The following is a 24,517-nucleotide window of genomic DNA, read 5'->3' as shown; positions in this document are numbered from 1 at the left end:
TGGGCTCAAGTGACAGGAAGCCAGATTCTGGCTGAACATCAGGAAAAACTTCCTGACTGTTAGAGCAATACGACAATGGAACCAATTACCTAGGGAGGTAGTGGGCTCTCCCACAATGGAGGCATCCAAGATGAGGCTGGACAGCCACCTGCCAGAAATGCTCTGACTTGGATTCCTGCATTGAGCAGAGGGTTGGACTCGATGGTCTTGTAGGCCCCTTCCAACCCTACTATTCTATGATTCTATGATCCGGAATGCAGATGTCGTTGTAAAGCATGGATTGGGGGCGAAGGGAAGGGACAAAGCGAGAGATTGAGAGGGGAAGGAAGAAATGTTACTTGAATGCTTCGAAACTGAAGTAATACACCTGGCTGTCTAAAGCAGCCTTCCCCAACCTGGTGCCCTCCAGATGTATTGGATTACAACTCCTTGCATGGCTGGGGCATGTAGTCTAACACATTTGGAGGGCGCCAGGTTGGAGGAGGCTGGTCTGAAGGATCCCCCCACACCCAATAAAGCTCAGGGTCTAAAATTACTTAGCTGCACCACTGCTTATGATTAGCACAATTTAAGATATTCTCCCGTGTCGGTATGGAAAATGCCACCCCCGTTTTCCCACTTCTGACAGGAAGCTGCTGAAGACGTGTACCAGGTTCAGCGGACAAGTGCGAGGGAAGCCGTGTGCTATTGATGCGTAATTTCAGTATTGATCCTCTCTAGTCAGAGAGCCAAGGGAAGGGAGGCTCTCCTTAATCGGGAGCTGCTGCTAGTTTGAACACCGCACCTCCCCTTTCATTTTTATTTCTAGTAGCGCGAGGGGCGAAGCTGGGAAAGTCCCGGGCCGAGCTTTTCCCGCCTAAACAAACTGACGGTCGTGCCGGAGCGGTGGGGGATGGGTGAAGGCAGGACCGTCGCCTCACTCGCTCCTCCGTTGCCACCACCGTCCCCCTTGTCCTGGCGTATTTGCCTCAGCTGCATGGGCGGCTGCGCTGTCGTTCAGTTTATTTGCTCACCACCACCCGAGTGCTGTGAACTATGGGTTTTATTATCGACGTTACAAATCTCAGATGGTTTCCTAAAAGAAAAAAAGTACTTTGAAAACTAATTCTGGGGCATACATACTTACATAGGCAACACGGGTGAGGGAGCGAAGCGCCCCCTCCCGTTCCTCCTTAGCGCTGGATCCCCACAGTGAAGGGAAAGAACCTCTCACAGACACAGAAGTGGATCATAAAACGTAAATTAAGATGGGGTTGCAATCCTAAGCACGTTTATTCAAAAGCTTCCGGAGGGTAGCTGTGCTAGCAAAAACAACGACGAAGCCTGTGGCACCTCAAGTCTAACATTTATTATGGCCATTTCCAGAGAGGTAGCTAGCGGTATCAGTCTGTTGCAGCAAAAACAGAGTCCTGTGGCATCTTAAAGACAAACACATTTATTCTGGAATACGCGTTTGCGGACACTGTCCACTTTATCAGATGCATGAAGTATCAACCTCAGATTGGCCAATCTATATAAACACGGGGAGGGGGTGTTATGCCATAATAAATTGTAAACTTTCATGGATTGCAGTCCGCTTGAACGGTTAACCATCAAAAATCTAGTAGATCATGCTTTCTTTGAAGCAAATCATTATTTTCCTTTCAGAAATCTTAATGTGTGGGAAGTCCCACCCAAAAATGTGCCTTGCCTCTCTGTGCCTTTATTGTCTGTGAGAAGGGCTAGGCTCTAACAGAATCCTCAGCACTTTTCAACCAAATTACAGTTCCCAGGACTTATTGAAATAAGATTGTGTAGAAATATCCTGAAGAATGTGATATACATGGAAGACAAAAATCTCTTCTCAGAAACCTTATTGGCTCGTCCTCAGGAGTAGTGCTAGTTTTTCTCCCTCACACTAAACCAGGGCTGGCTCAAGATACCTGAGGCAGAGCAACAAATCCTTCTGTCCCGCCCTACGCCGCCCACCTACCCACCCCAAGTCAAGGGGTATTGTATCTAAGGTGGGGATGCTGGAGAAATTCCAGATGGACTAAAATGGGTTCAGATTTTTAAGAATCCAACCTGCAGGATCATCTGCGGTGCAACCCCCTCAAGCCGCACAAAGTCCGCGGACTTTCGGATTTTCTTTACTTTCCTGAAACGTATGCGTATTTATTTGTGGGAAAATACGCATGTTTCTGCTGAAAAGTTGAATGGAATGGGGGACAAATACACTAAATGTTAAGTACAGAGGTAAATTATGTAAATTGTGACGAAACCTCTTACATAATTATCTGTGTATTTTTCCACGATGGAAAAAAAAAATGGCACATCTCTTTGGACGTTTACTGTTGTGACCTGGATCCTTAAGAGCTGTCAATCCCTCAAACTGGAAAGGATTTGCATATGACACAATATACGAGTTGTTATTGGTGCCCATCAAACTCTCGTGTGTACGTACCTGTATTTCCAGAGAATGGTATATGCTGCTTCACTGCTTACCTTTTAGCTTGTAGAATATTCTAATAGAAAGATTATTTCGCACAAACGGTAAAAAAACTGATTTCAAAGCACAACCCAGGATCATGACGCAGGGTATCACAATATGCAAAGGGAGGGAACATGCAAGCCTGAGCTCCTCAAGGCTCAGGCTGAATGATCCCACTATATTAACTATCCTAGCCAATACATTCCATTCTCAAAGGTATGGAATGTAATATGCCACAGGTGGGTAAATGACAGATTTAATATACTCAAAAGGTAGCTTGCTCCTCATCTTTTGGATAGTAAGGAATGAGCATACCCCTCCATCACACAAAAATCCAGGTAGACTTTATTTTTAATTCTTTTAACATGCCTTTGGATCTCATGAAGCCCTTAGAGAGCAGTTCACAAAAACCTTAAGCTGGGGCACATAATCTTTTATATGTTGAACACTGTATTCATCTAACTTGTTTGATTTCTAATGAACCCAGTTCTGGAGCAAAGTCTTTTGCTATTAACAGCTAACAAAATCAGGTATATTTTGTTCAAGTAATCTTCAAGTACAAGTCTTCCTACTAACCCCAAACACATTTAATACTTTCTCCAGCAACATTATAGACTTCAATAATAGTTTTGCACTGAACAGTTCTAATAAAGGAGCAGCAAATCTTAAATTGTTCATACAAATATAATTGTAAGACCTAGAAAAAACATTTTCTTGTATTGTTTCATGTGAGCTGGAGGAATGCACCAAGTATCATGAAATACTTCTTACCCATTCTCTTCCAAAATGCTTTAAAACTTGTTCATTGTTTAAGACCCATTATAATATTCAAATATGCATCGTGTATTATTATGGGTTGGATCCACACCTGTGCCCAGCAAAGGTCTGCTCACACTGGAGGAAGGGGTTGGAATGGCAATTTTTGTCAATTCCTCATTACCACTGCAGCTGTGTCCCCTGAAAAGCTGCTCTGCTGGGCTGGGGGACCCTCTAGAACAGCATGAGAGGGGAAACTGGGCTGGGAGGGGAAGCTGGGCTGGCAGGGGGAAGGAATTACCAATAAAAATTGCAGTTTGCTTCCTCTCTCCAGCAGGAAGCCTCCACTGGATCCCAGTTTTCTCTGTGAACAGGACAGTCTGTTTCCAACCCTGTGCATATACACTGCAAGAAACACTTTTTTTCACTCAGAAGCAAGTAACGGCAGTTTATTTCAAAAGCAAAACATATTACTTGCTGTACATTTGTTTCATGTCGTTATTTATTTAACCCAATGACTTTCCTGAGTCATACAGGCAAGCTAATAGTCTGTGTAAAAGGTTAAATCCTGTTCCCAACAGTACAGGACAAAAAAGTGCTTACAACCTAAAGTAATATGAAGATATGGTAATGACAGACTACTCTTATTTTTAAAAAATACTTCTCTTCCATGTTCCAGTACTTTTTATTAAAATGCAAGATAAAAATATTCCAATTTAAAAGAACTTTTAATGATGAAAAATACAAAGAAAAGCAACTACTTTACAGAACAAAATGCAAACCAAAGGCAATTACACTTTTGAACAACGTGCTGTGCTTAGCCTACAGCTTGAATGTTGCTGAGGTCTGTGACATACCATTGTAGATGTAAGTGTTATTAAAAATTAAAAATTGTTTTGTAATGATTTTCACAACCTCCTGGGCAGCAGCTCCTGTAAAACAGCAGGGGAATGGCAAAAAAGAAAAAAAGTTAGAACTTTATAATTGAATTGACATGACATTAGAAGTCTAATTACTACAAACCCAAATGCAAGTCTGTTAGTTTCATTTTTTCTTCAACCACCACCTTACGCCAGTGAACTGAAAATAGGGCATAATAATTCCCATAGGTGACTTAGCTCAGTGCTTTGCATATAAAAGGTCCCAGGTTTAGTCCCTGGCATCTTCAATTAAAAGGATCTCACATGCCAGAAAACTCTGCCTGAGACCTTGGAGAGCTGCTGCCAGTCAGAGTAGACTATACTGGGCTTGATGGACTATGAAACCCTAAACGGTTTGGGTCTAGGGTATCTGAAAGACCAGCTCCTCCTTATGAGCCTGCCTGTAATTTACATTTGTCATCTGAGGCTCTGTTATATGTCCATCCACCCAGAGGCATGAGACAGGGCTTTTTACGTAGAAACACCGATTGTGGAACTCCCTCTCTAGGGAGCCAGGTTAGCTCCTTCCTTAGTGTCCTTTAGATGACTTGTGAAGACATTGTTCCGCTGAGCTTTTAGTGGTTAATGTCACTCTCTGATTTTATTATTGTTCAGTGGTTTTATTGTAATAAAGGTTGTTTTTTGCTTCTGCCTCTTGTTGATATTTGATGTATTTTCTATTAGTTTTTTATCCTATTTGTACCTTGCTGTAAGCAATTGATCACAAAGGCAATTCATAAATACGCTAAATAAATAAACAAACAAACACATGAATACAGCTAGTTGCCTCAGGAACATTATCTGTTCTAACTCAGTATAAGGTAGCTTCCTGTATTCATTAAAAAAAAGTCTTGAGGCAACTAACTGTATTCCAGTCTGATGTTATCAATGGTATATATAAATACCAGCCTGGAGTTTCATACTCCATTCAGCTTAGCCGTTCCCTCAATTAAAATACAAACATTACAATCTGGTGATTTTTACTGGAAGATTAGAATCATAGAATAGTAGGGTTGGAAGGGGCCTACAAGGCCATCTAGTCCAACCCCCTGCTCAATGCAGGAATCCAAGTCAGAGTATCCTTGACAGATGGCTGTCCAGCCTCATCTTGAACACCTCCAGTGTGGGAGAGCACACTACCTCCCTAGGTAATTGGTTCCACTGTCGTATTGCTCTAACAGTCAGGACGTTTTTCCTGATGTTCAGCCGGAATCTGGCTTCCTGTCACTTGAGCCCATTATTCCATGTCCTGCACTCTGGGATGATCAAGAAGAGATTCTGGCCTTCCTCTCTGTGACAACCTTTCAAATACTTGATGAGTGCTATCATATCTCCCCTCAGTCTTCTCTTCTCAAGGCTAAACATGCCCAGTCTTTTCAGTCTCTCTTCATAGGGCTTTTTTCCAGTCCCCTGATCATCTTCGTTGCCCTCCTCTGAACCCTCTCCAGGTTGTCTGCATCCTTCTTAAAGTGCGGTGCCCAGAACTGGATGCAGGACTCCAGATGAGGCCTATCCAGTGCTGAGTAGAGGGGAACTAGTACTTCCCAGGATTTGGAAGCTGTGCTTCTATTAATGCAGCCCAAAAGAGCACTGGCCTTTTTTGCAGCCACATCACATTGTTGGCTCATATTCAGCTTGTGATCGACAACAATTCCAAGATCCTTCTCGTTTGTAGCGTGGTTGAGCCACGTATCCCCCATCTGGTAACTGTGCATTTGGTTTCTTTTTTCTAGGGGCAGAACTTGGCATTTATCCCTATTAAATTTCATTCTGTTGTTTTCTGCCCAGTGCTCCAGTCTATCCAGATCACTTTGAATGTTGTTTCTGTCTTCCAAAGTATTAGCTATCCCGCCCAATTTTGTGTCATCTGCAAATTTGATCAGCATTAGACGTGCAAACAAAGCTCACTACCCTCAAAAGGGACACTTACAGAAAACTGAATGCGAACAGAGAAATTCACTTCTGTAGTATCTCAGTGCATACATCAAAATAAACACAGAACTTAGTATGGTTCTTACTTGAACAATGTGTACATTTCGGAAATATTTTAGTTTTTAAAATGAAGCAATTTGTTTTTATAATGGCAAAGTCAAAAACATTAGTCCAGTGATGTATCAAACCTTTAATTCAACACAGCATGTATTCCAACAGCATACACAGAGGTTAATAAAATAGAAATGTGCATGCACAAGTGTTCAAAATTCTACTAATGTAAAAAAAAACAGAATCCAAAGTTGTAATAATATTTTCACATGCTGATAATTTTATAATTTGGCATGGACATGTGAAGATAATAGTATTCTTACCTCCCAAAAATGCTGCAATTGTATGTGGCTCAGCAGCTCCATAGCGGCAACTACAGAGAAAAAACAATAATATTTATGAGATCATAACAAGATCTAGGAAAACATTATTTTTCTTTTATACAGCACTTACAATTCATGGACATAATCATCCTTCACTGTTACAGGTAATCCATATTCCTGAAGAAAACTATTGAGGCACGATTTCAGTTTTCCAATATCATCCTCCACTTGGTAGTTATAAACCCCTGAAAATAATTTTAAAAGTTATACACAAAACTAACATTTTATTGAAAATAAGATATAATTTTGTAAGACAAGAGAACACAAAAGTTCCCCTCCCATTTCCAAAGCTTTAGTAATTTTTTAATTTGATTGTTCAAATATATAGAAGTTTAACAACAATATATGCCGCAAACATAAGAACACCAGTCTGACATACAATTAATCTATACATTTATGAACTATGAATCTAACACTGAATACTATTAAGTTTATACCACAGGGTCCCCTGAAGTATTTGTTCAATAAATTATACTATACTAAGAATCAATGGCTACTATTAGGTTTTTATTTATACTGCTGTATAGAAAATGGGCAATATTGAACATTAATTTACCTGGGTATCTACCATGGTGTTTAAAGAATCTATCCACAGCTCGTAACATTAAGTACAGCACCATCTCACTATCTGGATTATCCATATGGGAAACTTTAAGGAAAAACAACAACATTCTGTTAATTGCTTAACAATAATTTGGAGAAGAGAGTTTCATTAATTAAAAAAAACTAAGATCACCTGAACTTAATATATGTTTACTATTTCACAACCTATACCAGACACATTGGTTCTTCATGGTTCTTCTTCATGGGAAAGATTAATTATTTGCATGGCATCTGAGTTTTTACCCTAAGAGTTTACCCTTCTAAATTCAGTGGGTTGGGTCCAGACTTAGTCATACTTAAAGCAGACCCACTGAAATCAGTTGGACTTGTTAATTATGACTAACTGAAATCCTATTATATAAATTGGTATACTCTAAGTATAAGTAACTCTGGATCTAACCCAATACAAATTTTTAAAATATGTCTCTCAACTGATTTAGCAAAATAGTTCCTAAAAACGTTTTCACCAAGGACTGGTTTAGATATTGCACAGAAACAAGGAAAGCTTTCTTATTAAGCAGCTAAAGCAAGCTGCACTGATGCTCTCATCGCTGCTGTAACACAAGAAGCAACAATTCATGAATTCCACCTGTAATGATATACACAAAGATCAGAACACTCCTATGGGGTTCACTAGCTCCCTTTAACTAAACTCCCAATTCTAATTTCCATATTACAGCAGAAATGAAGAAAGCAGCAGTATAACTCACCCCCTTTGAGGTCTGAATAGGCCTTAATTTTCATCTCACTACTGCAGATGAAAATTCATAAGTCTATGGATAATTAAGTGATCTCCTTACTTATCTCATCTTTGTTTGAAGTGCTCAACCCATACTCATCAGAAAGAGATCTACACCGCACTACTTGAAGAAATGCTGAGTTACTGCCTAAAAAGGGGGGGGGGGGAGAGAATACAGTACTGAATACAAAGATATTACTTTCTAAAACAAAACAGTACTTTATGCAGGGATATTACTTTTTAAAACAAAACTAGCTTCCTGAAACTTAATTATTTAAAAGAATATGGATAAACCTCACACTCATTTAAAAATCACTTTTACTTTTAGCGACTCAATCTCGTAATTCCTGAAATTACGTTAAGTGATTTCTTTACGTAAGTGATCAGATCGGATCCAAAGACTTGTTACTAATAGCTTTTCCTAGGCCTTTTTCTGGTCAGAGAAAAGCTGAACACCCTCTAACTTCCCCTAAAATCAGTAGGATTTATCATACAACATTATCCAGGAAGAGCCAGATAACAACCCTGCCACAAAATTCCACAGAATCTCCAATGCATGACTACTCAGGTAAGCATGTTTTCTTCATTCAGGGGGATATAAACTACTGTGCAAAGCCAACTCAGATACCTAGTAAAATTTACAAAGTATGAAATTTAAAACATCCTGAGACGTTCTCAGCAATGATGTTCATGGGAGGGGCCACGGCTCAGTGATACAATCCATGCTTTACATGCAGAATGTCCCAGGTTCAATCTCCAGGCAGGGCAACAAAAGAATCATGCCTGAGAGAGGACAGCCACTGCCAGTCAGTGTCAACAATACTGGGCTAGATAGACCCATGGTCTGACTCAGTATAAGGCAGCTTCCTATGTTTCTAAGTAGTTACATAGTAATTATGATATAAGAATTTTTAAAAATACTTACAAAGTAGCTTTAATTCTCTCTGAGAAATGGATTCCGGTGCCTATGAAATTAAAAAAAAAATTCATGTTAACATGCCAATTCTCTAATACAGTTGTTTTCTAAATCCCTGTTAAATGATAGAATTAAACACTGATTTAATTCTCCACCAGCAGGTGGGGTCAAATACATCCCAACAGTGCTGGGAAAAAGTTATAAAACGTCTTCCACAGCTCCATATTCCAGACAGTCCTCAACTGCAATGAGGTCTGAACTGCCATGTTGTGTTTTGGGTCCTCCCACCTTTCAAGTGAGTGGAAAATCTATGTTTTCATTCTTGCAGCTTCTGGGGTCAATTCTCCCCCTATTGGAATCTCTGGAACAACAGAAAAACCATACACATTGGGCCAGTTTGCACAATCAAATAAGCCAGGATGGCTTGTTTTAAGCCCTGGTGCATGCTGGGGGCCATTTCCCTAATAATTACCTGCCCAAGTATGGCTTGTCATGTCATCTGAATGACATAACAATTGGGGAAATGGCACCCAGCATGCACCGGGGATTAAAACAAGCCACCATGGCTTATTTTGATCACGTGAACTGGGTCATAAAGTGCTAGGGATCAAATGAACCGACCAAATCCTACTTAAAATTATTAGCTATTTGTCATGTCTACAGATGCTTAGCCCAGGACATATTCTGGCCATTTGCATGAGAAAGAATTGTACAGAATGAAAAATTTTTTTTTGTCTATTTTCATAATAGAAAAATGACTCACTTTCCTTAATATCACTGCAAAGAGTATTAAGGGTCAATACCAGCCCACAGGTTTGCAAACTTGAATTTGTAAACATTTTCCCCCCAGTTAGAATCTTTCGGAGGCATTATTGACCCTGATAACTAATCTGCAACTGTACTGTTTTACTGTAAATGGGAAGGTCTAAATAAAGGCATGGATTTTTTGAACACTTGTAAATGGAGTCATGTCATGCTTAATAACTTCCTCGATGTATTTTATTTGTATGAGTTGCTTGGGGTACGTGTGACCCAGAGACCAGATTGGTACAGTCAATCCCCACATTTTGCACTGCCATAAGTACAAACAGCAAATAACAAAACAAGCATATTAAGAAATATGCCATTGATTTGGTAAGACTTTTCGGTGTGACAGAATTTAAGAGAGAAAGTCTTTCTTCAGTGCAAGTTAATTCACTCCTTTATTGTTCTCTAAAAAAATATCAAGAGCTAAGGATTTACTGGTAGTGAAGCCTCAACCACTGGTTGGATGAGCTGTTCTAATGTCACAGAGGGACACTGGAAAAAGGGTTACAGGAAAGGAAGCAACACATCACAAGAATAAGATGAACAGAGGAAGCCTGGAGGGGGGAGCTTGAAGAAGGCAATTGTAATTGGTCACAACTGTGGACTAATTATAAAATGAAGCAGTTCAAAGGCCTGTTTGTCTGTTTCCAAAGTCCACATGTGACATGAGGAAGGGAGTAATGGTAGTTGAGGGTCTCTAGCCACAATAGTGACCCACAGCCTCCCCAAACTCCTGAAAGGGCAAGGGAGGGTTGTATATGTGCATACCTGCAGCAGAAAGCAGCATGCAGGCACTCACTCTTGCCTGCTTGAACAATGAACTGATTATGAGTGGAGAAGGAATTGGGCCCAACAGCACAATTCCCCCTCCACCAAAATGATTGCAAAGGGAAAGAGAATTTGATTCTTCTGTGAATTTTGTTCTTTTCCCCCAGCAAGTTCCCACTTGTTCCTACCTAAATCTAATCTGTCATCACTGTTCTTCGTACATGAAAAGTCAATTCATTTGGCTGTCAGCTATGGCCCACCCTAGATGCAATTATACTGATCCACAGAGAGAAAGCCACCCGAACTTTTAAGTCAAGTTTTTACTGACTCTCCTAAACTGAACCCCCCCCAACTTTATTTTTATCTTCCAAATTTGAAAAAGCCACTTGCAATGCCAACAGACCTGTTGATCACATATAAATATGTGAACACATCTAATGGTTTCTTCAGTCTGAACCATTAGTAGGAGTTACTTATTTCAGTGCATTTCCATGTTAAGGAAGAGCAGAGAGATTAAAAACATAATTTTCTTTAGCTCACCTTGCCTATCGACTGTAGCAGTTTGGCAGCATAGTTAGCCACAGCTTCAGCATCTTTCTTGGCTTTGTCACGGTATCTTTAAAAGGCCAAAATTAAGACTTCATTAACACTGTTTCTAAGAATCTGTAGGCTTATTTTACATGGATAATTTAATGAAGTGTCAAAACTTCAGTACACATAGAAGAGGATAGTGCAAGAAGCCTTGTTTATTTCAATCTGCTAAGTTTTTCTTAACAAGTATAATTAGGGAGAGTTTTGTTCTATTTTTACTATGATTTATAGTCTAGGTTTTAAAAAAGGGTTTCTCTCTAACACTTTTAGCAATATTAGGATCCACAACTTTGGAAGTAGTTTATGGACACAACCATTTCAAAGTGACAGTAACCCCTTAAATAGGCAGCTGACATGAAACTACAGAAAGCATTTAAATTTCTTGTTTTAATATTGTTATAATATAAAGCTTTAAAGAGTAAGTAATACTTACACATTTTGCAATTTGATAAATTTACCAGAATCGGCTATCATATCTGGAATTGTGCCCCGGACAGGTAAATTTCCTTGACCCTCTTTTGCTACAAACTCCTTTAAAGCTCGAGCCAAAATCCAAAAGGGTGGAGTCTAAGTGTAAACAAAAATATGACACTGACTTCTTCTATTCAGAGAAGCAGAATACTGGGCATCAACTCAAGCTATGTTTATTACCTGCTGTGAGAGATTGATACAACGATCATCATTGAAAATGTCTTCAATACAACCTGGTATCTATAAGAAAAATTAAAGAAGATAGAAATGTTAGCAACTTTTCTTCTTTTCAGATATAATAATTCTTTATTTTTTAAAAAAAGAAAAACACAACAACAGCAACAGCAACAATACACATACACTAAAATATCTCTTAAGATTGTAAAATATCTACCTTTGGCTCCCCTTACACAACAAATGCTTATTATTATTATTCTCTAGTTCTTATCTTAGTTGTATATCATACATTGAGTTCACAGACATTATCTCCTTTCTCCTAATTTTAACAACAGAAAGAAGAGAATCAACCATCTCAAAGTTCAAAATCCACATACATATTTATCATTTTTCTCTATTTCTTGTACAAATTCTATAAAAGGTTTCCAATCTAACATAAATTTAGTTGTTGACCCTTCTTTAATTATAATAGTAAGTTTTGCCATCTCTGCCAGTTCCACCATTTTCATGATCCACTTGCTCACAGTTGGTATTGTTTCATTCTTCCACTTTTGTGCATACAATAACCTTGCAGCCATTATCATGTAGAGAAAGAGGGTTCCCCCCTTCTCTTTTACATGTTTATCTGTTAGTCCCAATAAAAAAGTTTCTGGCTTTAGTTCTATAGTAGTCTTTAATATTCTTTGAGCTAAAGACTGTATTTGTTTCCAGAAATGTTAGCAACTTTTCCATTGAAGGAGTATTTAGGTAGCTACAATATTTGGAGAGGGATCTTGCGTTACCTTAGTAGCAATTACAGCTGTGTTCACACTTCTAATAGCTTCTGCAAAGTTTTCTTCATCTTCTAGGCCTCCATTTTCATTCTTTAAGATTCCTAGTTATAAGTAAATTACCAACTTAAGGAACAGGACTTAAACATAAAAGTTATTTACACTGCTTTCTTAAAATTCATGTTAACACATCAGGTTTGCTTAAATGTTAATGAGTTTCTGGCATACTAATTTAATAATTTAATAACAGCATACATTAAACAAAAGATATCAAAATGTATATTTTACATGCATCCTTAAACACAGTAACACTCACGATAAAAATAAAATACGGGCAAAAAATATACACATATCAGCTGCATTTGGTATATTGTTAGAAGCATTCACTTGACATTACCTTGCATAATCATCTCTCGGAAAGCTTCCTTTTCTTTGTAGTTCTTAGGTAACTGACCACTGTTCTAAATGGAAAATTATACATTTCAACTATGTAAAAACAACATACATTCAATCTTAAAAGCTACTTGAAGTGAATAGAGTAGCCCAAGCAACAGAGGAGTACTGGGTGTGCATCTGTATTCCAGGACATACCAGACACTGAATTGGGGCAATTATTTCCATTTAAGGCTTTGCCTGACCATGTGAAAGTAACAAAGATAAGCTACCTAGACATGATGGACTGGATCCAGGCATAGACCTACTGAAATCAATTGGTTTTAAGTCATTCATGATTAGCTTGTTCCACTGATTTCCTTGGGTCTGCTCTACACCTGTCTACATCCAACCCAGTATTCTTCTTAATTTTACTACAGTGAAATATATATCTGCCCCACTTTTTTCCTTTAAAGAAAGCACTCAGTGTAGCTTCCAACATTTAAAAAAACTTTTACATAAAAGCAACCACCAATATCAAGCTAAACCAGGAGCAAGATCTTTAAGAGATGATAAATTAAACCAAGTGCACTTAATACAAAAGCATAAGACAGAGCCCTCACACAGAGGAATCCTCAATAATGCTCTGCTTTCCCTATCTGTCCACCCTCACACACCATGTACCCAGAGCACAAGTAACTTGCATGGTGCAGAGCGCAGGGTCTGAATAGGGATATGGGAAGTACACATAGACCTTCCATTCCCTGCAATGTCTCCATGCTCTTCATGCACATGAGCTTGTGTGGTTGAGTGGGGAGTGGGGGGAGGGGAAGGAGAGCATGACGAAACAGGGCTCTACTGAATCCTGTGGGTCTCAACACACTGGTGCTTCATCCACATTTAACTGCACTGGGCCCAAAGTTTGTACCCAATAAAAGTTTCTATATAGCATTAAACAGGTTTGATTTTTAGCAGCAATCCTACACATAGTTTGGCTGATTATTCCATTAAAGTCAAGAGGATTTAAGCAACCTAATTGTGTGAAAGATTATAGCCTTTGTCCTAAAACATATAATAGTGCATAAGCCTCTTTGGAGGGAAGCATCATTCCTATAGTTCTGCAGTATAAAAGACAGATAATATATGTTAGATTACTACCAAGGTATCTACATACCTCATTATACCATTTTTCTAGATACTTGGATACAATCACAATCCATGGAATGTGGCTGTGTTCCTGTAAATGCAAAATTAAAGCAAGTATAGCAAAAAAAAAAGTTGGGAAGCTGTGTTGCTAATGAACTCAATTCACCACAGAAATTCAGAGTTCAACAAAAATAGGTAGGTGAACAGAATTGCCTTCAATAACAGTCACCATAAGGTATTTGCACCATAATTCTTTCACTTTGTGAGACTGAAGAACCTACTTCTAGGAGTTCATATGTGACTTTGAAAATCCCCAGTTAGTGCTGAAGATTCACAGTTTGGCTCTGTATTTGAAAGTCCCAATAATATTCAGGTGTAGCCATAACAAATTTTTTAAAATATTCAGATACTGTAGTTATTTGGGGGTTATTTGACCCTTGTTGGGCTGGCTGCCATGGCTTTAAGATGAGATTATGTTGGAACTTTGTAGAGAAGGCAAGCCTGTGACAAAAGATTTTGTTCAAAAAGCATGCTTAATAAATTTTTCCTAGAACAAAACAGGCCTCACACTGTTTATCACATGAATTTCTATAGTAGCCTCATTAAAATCTTCAACAGAATAAAATTAGATTTTATATATAATAGGTGAACTGACTTGAAAATCTCCAAGTCAACCTCCCACTTCTTCTTTTTTAAGAGTCTTTTGTAGGCAGTGGCTGCAGCCTGTAATCCAGTTCTTCTAGAATAAATTTGTGATTTGACTAAAGCTTGCATGCATATTACTAAGCAGAATACCAAGCTCGAACCAACCTTTTTTTCCATATGATCCAAATCGTAAGACTGAACATGCTCCCTCAATTCTGGAAATGGATTGTCCAGTCTCAGATCATCCAATGCATTATCTGGGTGAGATTCTACAACTATTGAAAAGTTAAACATTTTAGTGCGAAACAAAAGCTGAAGACATTAAAAGACTGCATCTGAATCTGTAAGCTATATAAACTTGTATGGCTATTTAATATCATATCCTGAAATGGTTACATACATTACAATACGACTGGAAAATGGCATATCATGACATATAGTCCATCAGATTTACAGTTTGGAACTGGATTATATATTTTACTTAGCAACCCACCAGGCTAATTTATGGCTATATTTGGTTCTCAGTAGGTCATATCCATTTCTTGACATATTTTTCTAGTAGATACAATCATACTTAAACACAAAGTGCCTCATAAAACCAGCAACGTATGATTAAAAGGTCATCCACAGAAACAACTTCAACACTATGCTTTTAACAGGTGGACACTGATAGATAAAGGGAACTTTTAATTACTAAATAAATATCTTACCTGAGTGTTCTTTAATAATGATTCTCATGTATCCTATTAATCCATAGGTCCTACAAACTAACAGTGGGATGCTGTAATTCCAGAGAACTTCAGCTAGCCGGAGCAGTGCGCTGAAAAGCATACAGTAAGGGGTCAGATCAAAAGAACAATGAGTGGAAGGAATATAGCCACTAGCACTATTCCACAAATGTTTGCACAGTGCTAAAATACACAGGTTCTATAAGTAGTTCTCAGGCATGCAGAAGCACTTGTTCAAGTGGAGGAACATTTTTGCATTGAGTTTCTCTTTTCTCATGCAATACTCTAGTGTGAGGTTTAGAAGAGTACTTCCATGAAAGACACTTTCCACATGTAGATCTACAACTCATTCGTTCCTATGTTTATAGTCCTAAATATTTTTTACTGTGGAATTCCATTGAACTTAGTGGGCTTCTCAGTAAACATGCTTAGGACTGTTCTGCACAATTACTAACTCAAACCGCAAAATTGTGAAATAGGAACTTTTCCTATGAATAGCAGTTTTATATAATAGCCTATATTTCTGTTGAATATGATTGTATAAAGTTATACAACCACTAGAGAGATTTTAAGCAAAACCTCAAAAGATATTATTTATTTATTATATTCGTACCCCATCTTTCCATAAAAAATATTTAACAATAATAAAATCCATAATAAAAACAACAAATAGGCAATATAAAACCATCCCAAAATCAGAGAAAAATATATAAAAATGGTAGCTGGTTAAACCATCATTAAATTATACACTAAAACGTGAGACAAGACAGAAAAACAAATAAGTTCTGTAGGGCAAACGCCATAAATAAGAAGGGTTTTCTTGCCTGATGGCAGAAGGCCATCAACAAGGGCCCAAATGAGCCCCCTGCCCCCAAAAGTAGAAAACTCCAAAGTATCTTAAATAATTGAAATGTATTTCAAAGTAAAATAGATGACATACGGCACCAGATTTTGTGAATCAGATTCATCCATTATCCAAATACAGACCACATTCCTCATAAAGTATTCCTTTATGAGGAAGGGAAGGTTAACAAGTTGATTAATGCAGGCTAAAATGGGAGATGGTGCGTGTGGAGAAACAAGGCTTCAGCAAGACCACCTTTAAGCATTTAGCAACAAATGCAGGGCTGCAAACCCAGGCTGCTGCTTCTCTACTGCAAGGTAGTTTGGAGTGGCTGGGGTGGAGGAATTTACATATAACAGAGAAGCAGATCTTAGAAGGGGTCTTCCCTGCTTGCCACTTTCCCCCTGCAACCCCCACCCACTTTGTTGCCAGACGTGTGTCAGGTGGGGAAATGCAGACAGAGAGAGAGGATGGAAGGGTCACCATTTCTCCCCTGCAAATTCTACCCCCACCCCTTTGTAATGATGTGGCAAATCAAGTTCCTAGAACATCTAGTTTAGCCCTTATCTAGTCAGTTTCAAAGCTAATGGTACATTTTCTTGATTTCACTGGAATGGCAAAAAGATGGAGAAAAGCACAATTTGTGTAAATGGGGTTATGCTCAGGGATAAGGAAAACAGATTTGTTATAATGATTAAAAGTTTAAAACAAAAATGAAACACTATCTTTTCCATGATTTATATTTTCACAGAATACATCTTCAAAACAAACCATGAATCTTAGATGAAGACAACAATAGTATCAAGCTGACTCCCGCTTACCTCTCTGGGAGTTGAGTGGCAATCACTACATTAAACCGACAGAAAAATGAAGGATCATTGTCTAGAAGTTTATCTGGATTCTTGAAAAAACACAAAAGATATACACACATATGGGATAAAGCAATAAACACAAAACAACGCAAAATTAAAGTATTTTCACTTATCTGGTTAGGTGCCCCTTTTCCTGAATTGCAAACATATTTTTAATATATACATAAATGTAGAAGTAATCTGAATTTAATCTTTTTTCCCTAAATGTTTATTTATTAAATTTATTTTTCCTAAATGGCACCAATATGGACAAATCAACCTTGAAAATGTATCTCCCTCATCCCCAAACTGGCATACATCACCTGCAAGGTTAGGGTGAAGCCTCTTCAACACAGACTGTACCACATCAGCCCAGCTATTGATCCAGTTTCCACATAATGACAACCCGTGGGTTGCCAGGGTCACACTGGAGCGAGAGCGCTGCCTCCCGCCTACTCACTATTTCCATTTTGCATCTGGTTTCCAAAACAACCCAAGAACACCCCATTCCTGGGTTATTCTGCATGCTGTGCGAACCCAGAACTTGCATCATTCACACAACACCGAACTGATTGTGTGATGCATCTTGGCCAGGGATAATACGTAATACAATTCCCCCTCCACATTCTGCTTAAAGCTTCATTAACTGCAGAAAACTAGTCTATGTTTGAAGTAAATCTACTGCTTCGTGATATCAATACAGACAACATGATCAGGATTTGCTCTTTAAAGTAAGGACAATGATGACTTTTGACATAGGCCTATCCTGCAGTATGATGTTGATTCCGGGGAAGTATGTTGGTGTGTGTGTGTGGGGAGGAGAGATGCTACAACTCCGCTGGTTTTACTAAAATTTTTAGTAAATTTTTCCACGCTTCAGCTTCTCTAATCATATGTCACTATTCTAGGTGGTATGGACGTGCAACCTTTGCTTTTATACTTTTCCAATACGCTAACACACTTATGTATACAAAAATGTTTGGTACAAACCTCTTCCACAAAATTTCCTGAGACATCATTATTCAATTCTTGTAACAGTTCTGTAGCACACTGGGCTCGATTCTGTTTAAAATAATAATAATAATAATAATAATAATAATAATAATAATAATTGCTGTGGCTACAGTCCTGTACACACTTACCTGGGGGGGGGAAAAAAACTCCACTGATTACAGTGGGACTTTTTTTCTAAGTAAATGTACATAGGATTGGGTTGCATGTTGTATTTCCAAACAGAGTTTCAAGGTAGATGCCATTTTTGACTGCTTATTGTGGTTGGAGAAATATGAATGGAATTATCATAATAAAGAACAGAGGGGTGGGGGAGTCACAGGAACCAGTGAGACTGGTAGTGTCTGTTAATCTGAAAATACAAGACATTGGTTGCTTTGGGGTGATGTCATGGAATATTCAGGGCTAAACACAAAGGGCCAAGAAAAGAACAGGCAATTGCAGTTGATGGAAAGTAGTGCTGAGAGGGGAGGTATACTCTATTTCCTCACAGGCACTTGTATCATGGGGGGATGAGGAACTGACCACAGTTCTGTTCAGGAGAACCCACTGACCTACATAAGCTGGTGGCTAGGAGTATGGTGAAAAGTGAACCAATTAGAATAAGCCCTTCTGTGCATTTGTATGGACAGTTTCTGTTTTAGTAAAACACATTTAATTTTTTCTTACCTGGCCAATATTGCTTCTTTGCAGGAAAAAACTGAAAGCAGAAAAATAAGACATTCCTTTAGAGTTTTACTCTGATGAAACATTTCTGGAAGTCAAACATGTTAATTCACTTAATCTTTCCCCAACCTGGTGCCCTCCAGGTGTTTCAGACTACAACTCCCAGCATTCCAGACCATGATAGCAGGCAGAGGCTGATGGAAATTGAAGTCCAAAACATCTGTGGGAGGGCATCAGGTTGGGGAAGGCTGTTTTACTTTATGAAATATACCCCAAGAAAATACCTCATCTATGTTTCCCCTCTCCAATAAATTTTTCCAGATTCCTACGATTTGTTTGAAATCAGTACTTTTGATTCTTGTACAGCATTTCCCAACATGAGTGATCATGAAAACTACAAACAAGAAGTCGTAGAGATAACAACCCAGTTCAGACTATCACAGGGGCAAAAGAACCCATGATGAGTTCTTTCCTCGTCCCTGCTGGTCGTGCGACCACCACTTGCATAATTACCTGCGATGCAGTGGGAGTTGCTGTGTCATCTGAACCCAGGGCATGGCATGGGTGGCTTCGTACCCTCCCCACAACCCCTACTGCAATCGTGGGTTGTAGGGTGGGTGCAAAACTATCCACACCATGCACCAGGTTCAGATGGCGCAGCAACCCCCACTGCATTGTGGGGTAACGATGCAAATGACAGTCACACAAACAACATGCTCGGGGAAGGGAAAAGAACCCATGATGGGTCCTTTCACCCACGCAATCATGCGAACCTGGCCAGTGTCAGGCTGCCACCCTTTGCGCTCCCTCTGAAATCAATGAGACACAGTGGCCCATTCACATAGCTGATGTGTTTTCAATCCAGGCTGTGTGGATCTGTGCATCATTCAGCCCAATCTGAAATAGTCATCTAATTATTTCGGACATATACATCTTCCTGTTCAAGCCATACTGAACATTTGTTACACTATCAAGAAGGTGCCAAGAGTGAGCTTAACACTGGCATGGTGAACATGGGCTGAGCTGCAAGTTGCATATGTAGTAAACTACTCAACATCAGCATATGACAAGTACCACATATCAATCCAAACCATATACACAGCAACAAGATAGCTTGACTGTGCTTAGAACTGGAGTATCATTCTTTCTTCAATAAACTCATAGTGATAGTACTTTGGACAGCTGAATATACAGGATCTCTGCATTTTTGTTTCATTGTTGTCGTGTTCTGGAGAGCCACAATGAATATTTACAATCTCTTTTAAAGGGTAATTTTGAAATAGGCCTGATACAGACATAGCATTATCCAACCTTCTTACCATAGCTTGGAGATTAGGAACACCCTATGGGCTTGTCAGTCCCCCCCACCCTTTGCACAAAATTCCCCCAACCTATTGATTTTCAGAGTTAACTATGGTGCAGCATCTTTTCCGTGCTTGCATTTTTCCTAACCATGGTCAGCTCCAAATCAGTTTGTAAGCCTATTTCTAATCATGGTTGCAAACCCTAATTTGGAGCTAAACATGAGCTCTAGGCAGGCATTTACCTGAACACACATAGGACTAAAGTAGATCAGGGATCTGGGCACACACGTAAGACCCACCCTCAATGTCCTTGCACGTCCAGCTGCCTTTAAGAGCTTTGCACTTTCAGCACAAAGGCTTGAAACAGGCACTATAACCACATTTGGCTGAATGTGCTTACAGACCTTCTGTGATCAGAAATCCCAGGGGGAGCCAAGGGGGAGGGATTGAGCAGCATACACCAGCACGTTGGGTCATTTACAACTGTAACATGCAAATGCATCCAGAGACCATTAAGGAGCAGCAGGATTGTAGTCATAATGGCTGTAGCAAATTTTGCTGTAGCAGCAGGACAAAAGTATTTTAAGGTTGCAATCCCATACCCATTTATCGGGGAATAAGCCCCATTGAACTCAATGGAATATGCACTGGATTGAACTGTAAGATTTGGTCAAATTCCATCTCAGTGACTTTTGCTCACAATTTAACCTGGTTGTTTTCAGTTTCTATATATTTTCAATTTTTAATTATGTAGTCAGTGCATAATATGTTTTTATATGGTTCCATAGTTCATCATTTTCATGTTTATGAAAATATACCAAACATTTGTTGAACAAACATTACCTATTTCCAACATCTTCACCAGTGACTTGGTTCCCATCTACAATTGTAAACGATCCAACACCTTGAAGACAAAAACAAAGATGGACTTTATACCAAAGCACAGTTCTTATACTAAATAAATTTATAGCTTTGTTTTTATTGATACCTGGCAGAACTAAGTTTTTGAGGATCTCTGTTCCTGTGGCAGTTGCATTTATCATGCAAACATGAGCAGATTCTAAAGCTTCTTGTCCATGGTCACCCCATAACCTGCAACACAAAAATACAGACAAGATGATGATACTACAAATTCAATTTTGGGGAGAGAGGATAGCCAAAGATCGCTGGGCAGTTCACAAAAAATAAAACTCTAAAAAAAAACATGATAAAGTATAACATAAATCCGTTGAATGTTTAAAACAGAATAAAACCAGACTAAAAACCAGCATCAGGGAAAGATCTAAAAACACAACAGCACACATTTAAAAACAAAACTGAACTAAAAAGGCTGCCAAAATAAAAAGGTCTTCTGGCACTGAAAGGATCACAATGTAGGGGCCAGGCAAGCTTCTCTGGGGAGGGCATTCTACAATCAAAATGCCACCACTGAAAAGGCCCTCTACTTCACAGCCACCTGCCTTAACTCATTTGGCAGGGGTACTCACAGGAGGGCCTCTGAAAATGATCTTCAGGTCTGGTCAGGTATATATGGGAGGAGACGATTCTTCAGGTAATCTGACCCCAAACCATTTAGGGCTTTACAAGTCAATATCAGCACTCTGAATTGGGCTGGGAAATGGACTGGAAGCTAGTGCAGATCATAGAGCACTGGCATAATATGATCATATTGACCAGTCCCTATTAACGGTATCACTGCCATATTTTGGACCAGCTGAAGTTTCCAGACTGTTCCAAAGACAAACCCACGGATAACACATTGTATTAATCCAAACGTGAGGTGCCCAGAGTTTGGATAACTAACTAGGCTACCTCTGTCCAGATAGGGTCTCAGTTGGTATATCAGCCTAAGATGATAAAAGGTGCTCCACACCACTGAGGCCACCGGTGCTTCCAGTGACGTTGCTGGATCCAAGAGCATCTCCAAACTACAAACCTGATCTTTACAGGGAGTGCTACCCGCTCCAGAACAGGTTGAACACTACTTAGCCAGTGTTAACAAATGTATTGTTATAGTGTATATTTATTAATATGCTGGAAACCGCCTTGGGAAGGTTTTACCCTAAAAGGCGGCCTACAAATATTTTAAATAAATCATTGTAATGACCACCTGGAATGGAAATGGTTCATAGAGGGGGAGTCAAATGGAGCTGTTGCTAAGCTGCTGCTGAAGGGACAACAACAGTGTCTAGTTCAAAAGTTGGCAATCCCTGAGTGAAGAAAAGAAATTCAAAACAAAATAATTGCCTTGCTGGATCAAACCATGGTCTACTGAGCCTTCTGTTTCCCACAGCACTCAGTCAGATACCTCCAGAAGCATGAGTGCAGGACAGAAGCAAAGGCCATACTTGGTTTACCAGATAATGGAAGCAATCAAAGGTATGCTGTGTCTGAACATGCAGGTTCCATTTAGTGATGATAGCTAACAGCTATATAGCTAGATCAGCATCAAAAGGGTGATGAAGCTGATTAGTGACCTGATTTTAGGTCAGCCTGCTGGTCAAGGGGCTCACATAGGGGCAATGATGCAAAAAGGCATTTTACAAATAAATAAATAAATAAATTGCGAGCAGCCATGTTTGTCTTTAATTGGAGAAATATCCAAAAGCAACAGTGCCATAATAGCCATCTTGGGACCAACTAAAAAGTCACAAACAAGTGAGCAAGTTTCTGAGTTTATTGACATTCATTTTCAGGCTGGATGTTAAGTAAAAAAAGCAAAGCAAAAGGGGTGGGGAGAGAAATGTTATTGCAATATTGTTTATTTACCCTTTATCATGTTAGGCAGCAATCTTATGCATGTTTAGACAGAAAAATGTCCTACAACTCCCAGCATGCCCCAGCCAGGAAGACTGGCTGGGGCATGCTGGGAGTTGTAGGACTTTCTTCTGTCTAAACATTCATAGGATTGCGCCCTTAACGGCTCTGCAGAGCTGAAAGGAGGCACTATCTGGCCTTTGGCATAAGCCAGAGGATGAAGAGGCCACTTGGAAGTGGAAGCCCTGGTCTCCCAGGAAGAACATCATGCCAAGGGAGAGACTAACCTGGCCTCATTCATTGGCCAAAGAAGGAGTAATTGCTCCAATGCTTGCTTGCTCCTTTCTCTCCATTTCTTTTCCCTTTCCTATCGTGTTTATTTGTTCAGGAGCCTGCCGGCAAGGCCTCTTTCATCTTTTAATATCTGTACAGCATTTAGAAAATGGTATTTGTTATTCATAATTATATTAATAAATTATTAATTTACTACAGCTTAGATAAATTTATTTTAATATGGTAAACGGTTTATAATTCTATTAAATAAATACATTTATGTCCAACCCTTCCTCCAAGGGACTTGGGATGATGTACCTGGGTCTTCCTCTCCCCATTTCATCCTCACAACAAACCTGAGAAGTAGGGCGGGGAGGGGGAGACAGAGAGGGGGGGGGCGAGTGTGTGTCACCAAGTGAGCCTCATATTTGAATGGGGAACTCCAGTCTCCCCAATGCTAATCAAGCACAGTAACCACTAGACCACACTGCCTTAGTACAGCAGTTTGTTAAGAGGAGCTTTGTTCGGTTTTTAAGCCCAGGGTTTCTAAGCCTTACGCAGAGAGGCCTAGCTAGGGCTGCAAGAGACGGAACGAGGAATCCCGGCCCGAGTGCTCCTGCTGCTGCCGGGGAAGGCCCCGGGAGGAAACCAGGGCAAGCCGTGGGGCGTCCCTGCCAACAGCCCAAGGAAGGACCCTGCCCGGGGGGCTGGCGCAGCCTCCCCGCCGACCCCCTGCCCAAGCCGCCTCCCTCCAGCGCAGAGCAAGACAGGCTACGCGACGGGAGCCGCTCTCCCGTCCCTCTCGCAGCTGAAGCCCGTCCTCCTCGCCCTCCAGGCCGACCTGAGCTGCCGGTCGTAGCGCTGCTCCTTCGTGCTGACTCTGCCCTGCTGGGGCTGCACGGCCGCCGACGCCATGATGATGCCCGCTCGCTCCGGCCCGCCCGCGCCCTCCCTAAGCCGCCCTGAAGAGGGCGCCCGAACGCGCCGCCTCCGCGCCTGTGCGTCCCCAGGGCCGGGTTTCTCCGCAGGGTCTTTTTCATTTCATTCCCGCCACCCCACCCCACCCGCGTGCTGCTTTTGCTGCTGACCGTTTGGATTTTATCCCCCCCGCCCCGGGCTGCGCGGTGGCTTGAAGCTGCGGCTGCTGGTATTTGCATTGCTGCACCTCTGCCGGAGCATGCAAGAAGATGACATCCTTTTCTCACCGTCTACTCTGCTGCCCCCCCCCCCGCATGATAAAAGGGCATTTCCAGATGTACATCTAGTTAGCATCGGGGAAAGGAGAGAGTCGTGGAAAATGCAAAAACAGCGAGGAGTCTTGTGGCACCTTGAAGACTAACGCATTCCCCATTCTGGCTGGGAATGCTGGAAGTTTTAGGACTTTTTCCTGTCTAAACATGCACAGGCTCGGGCCCTTATTTATTTCGTGGACGCTGTTTACTTCAGGTGCAGTGCTGGGTGGGGGAGATGTCAATAGTGTTGTTAGCAGGAATTGAAATGCAAGGAGGTACAGACAATGATAATTGTCTTAACATTTGCTGTTCACCAGACATTGCTGGGCGATAA

General features: G+C 40.1%; 1 protein-coding gene across 4 annotated transcripts; it reads right to left on the bottom strand.

Annotated features, from left to right (window-relative positions):
- Window positions 1-2,793: 2,793 nt before the first annotated feature.
- NAE1 (NEDD8 activating enzyme E1 subunit 1) lies at window positions 2,794-23,890 on the bottom strand. 4 transcript variants are annotated; one of them, XM_084813248.1, is made up of 21 exons: window positions 23,793-23,890; window positions 22,966-23,102; window positions 20,910-21,013; window positions 20,765-20,825; window positions 18,621-18,651; window positions 17,931-18,002; window positions 16,911-16,990; window positions 15,228-15,337; window positions 14,683-14,792; window positions 13,901-13,963; window positions 12,752-12,815; window positions 12,367-12,458; window positions 11,588-11,647; window positions 11,370-11,503; window positions 10,886-10,961; window positions 8,780-8,819; window positions 7,916-8,002; window positions 7,069-7,161; window positions 6,583-6,697; window positions 6,453-6,502; window positions 2,796-4,158 (listed from the first exon to the last, which is right to left on the bottom strand). In XM_084813248.1, exons 2-21 carry the CDS (start codon window positions 22,977-22,979, stop codon window positions 4,049-4,051), a joined length of 1,566 nt encoding a protein of 521 aa, XP_084669374.1. In that variant the 5' UTR covers window positions 22,980-23,102; window positions 23,793-23,890; the 3' UTR covers window positions 2,796-4,048. The 4 variants fall into 4 exon arrangements, with proteins under 4 accessions (XP_084669373.1, XP_084669374.1, XP_084669377.1 ...); XM_084813247.1 differs by lacking the exon at window positions 22,966-23,102 and having other exon boundaries at window positions 2,794-4,158; XM_084813251.1 differs by lacking the exon at window positions 6,583-6,697.
- Window positions 23,891-24,517: the final 627 nt, after the last annotated feature.

The sequence above is a fragment of the Heloderma suspectum genome, chromosome 8 (genome assembly GCF_057233095.1).
Source record: "Heloderma suspectum isolate Gila_16-S chromosome 8, 16-S_ref, whole genome shotgun sequence".
In the NCBI taxonomy this organism is placed as follows: Eukaryota; Metazoa; Chordata; class Lepidosauria; order Squamata; family Helodermatidae; genus Heloderma; species Heloderma suspectum.
The sequence above is the reverse complement of the archived record's forward strand: the minus strand, read 5'-3'. Positions and strand labels throughout refer to the sequence as shown.

Coding starts and splice junctions, on each gene's coding strand:
- NAE1 (XM_084813247.1), bottom strand. CDS start 23,866: ATGGCGTCGGCGGCCGTGCAGCCCCAGCAGGGCAGAGTCAGCACGAAG. Junction 12,459..12,751: donor CCGAGAGATGATTATGCAAG/GTAATGTCAAGT, acceptor ACTTATAACTAG/GAATCTTAAAGAATGAAAAT. Junction 6,503..6,582: donor GATGATTATGTCCATGAATT/GTAAGTGCTGTA, acceptor TTTTCTCTGTAG/TTGCCGCTATGGAGCTGCTG.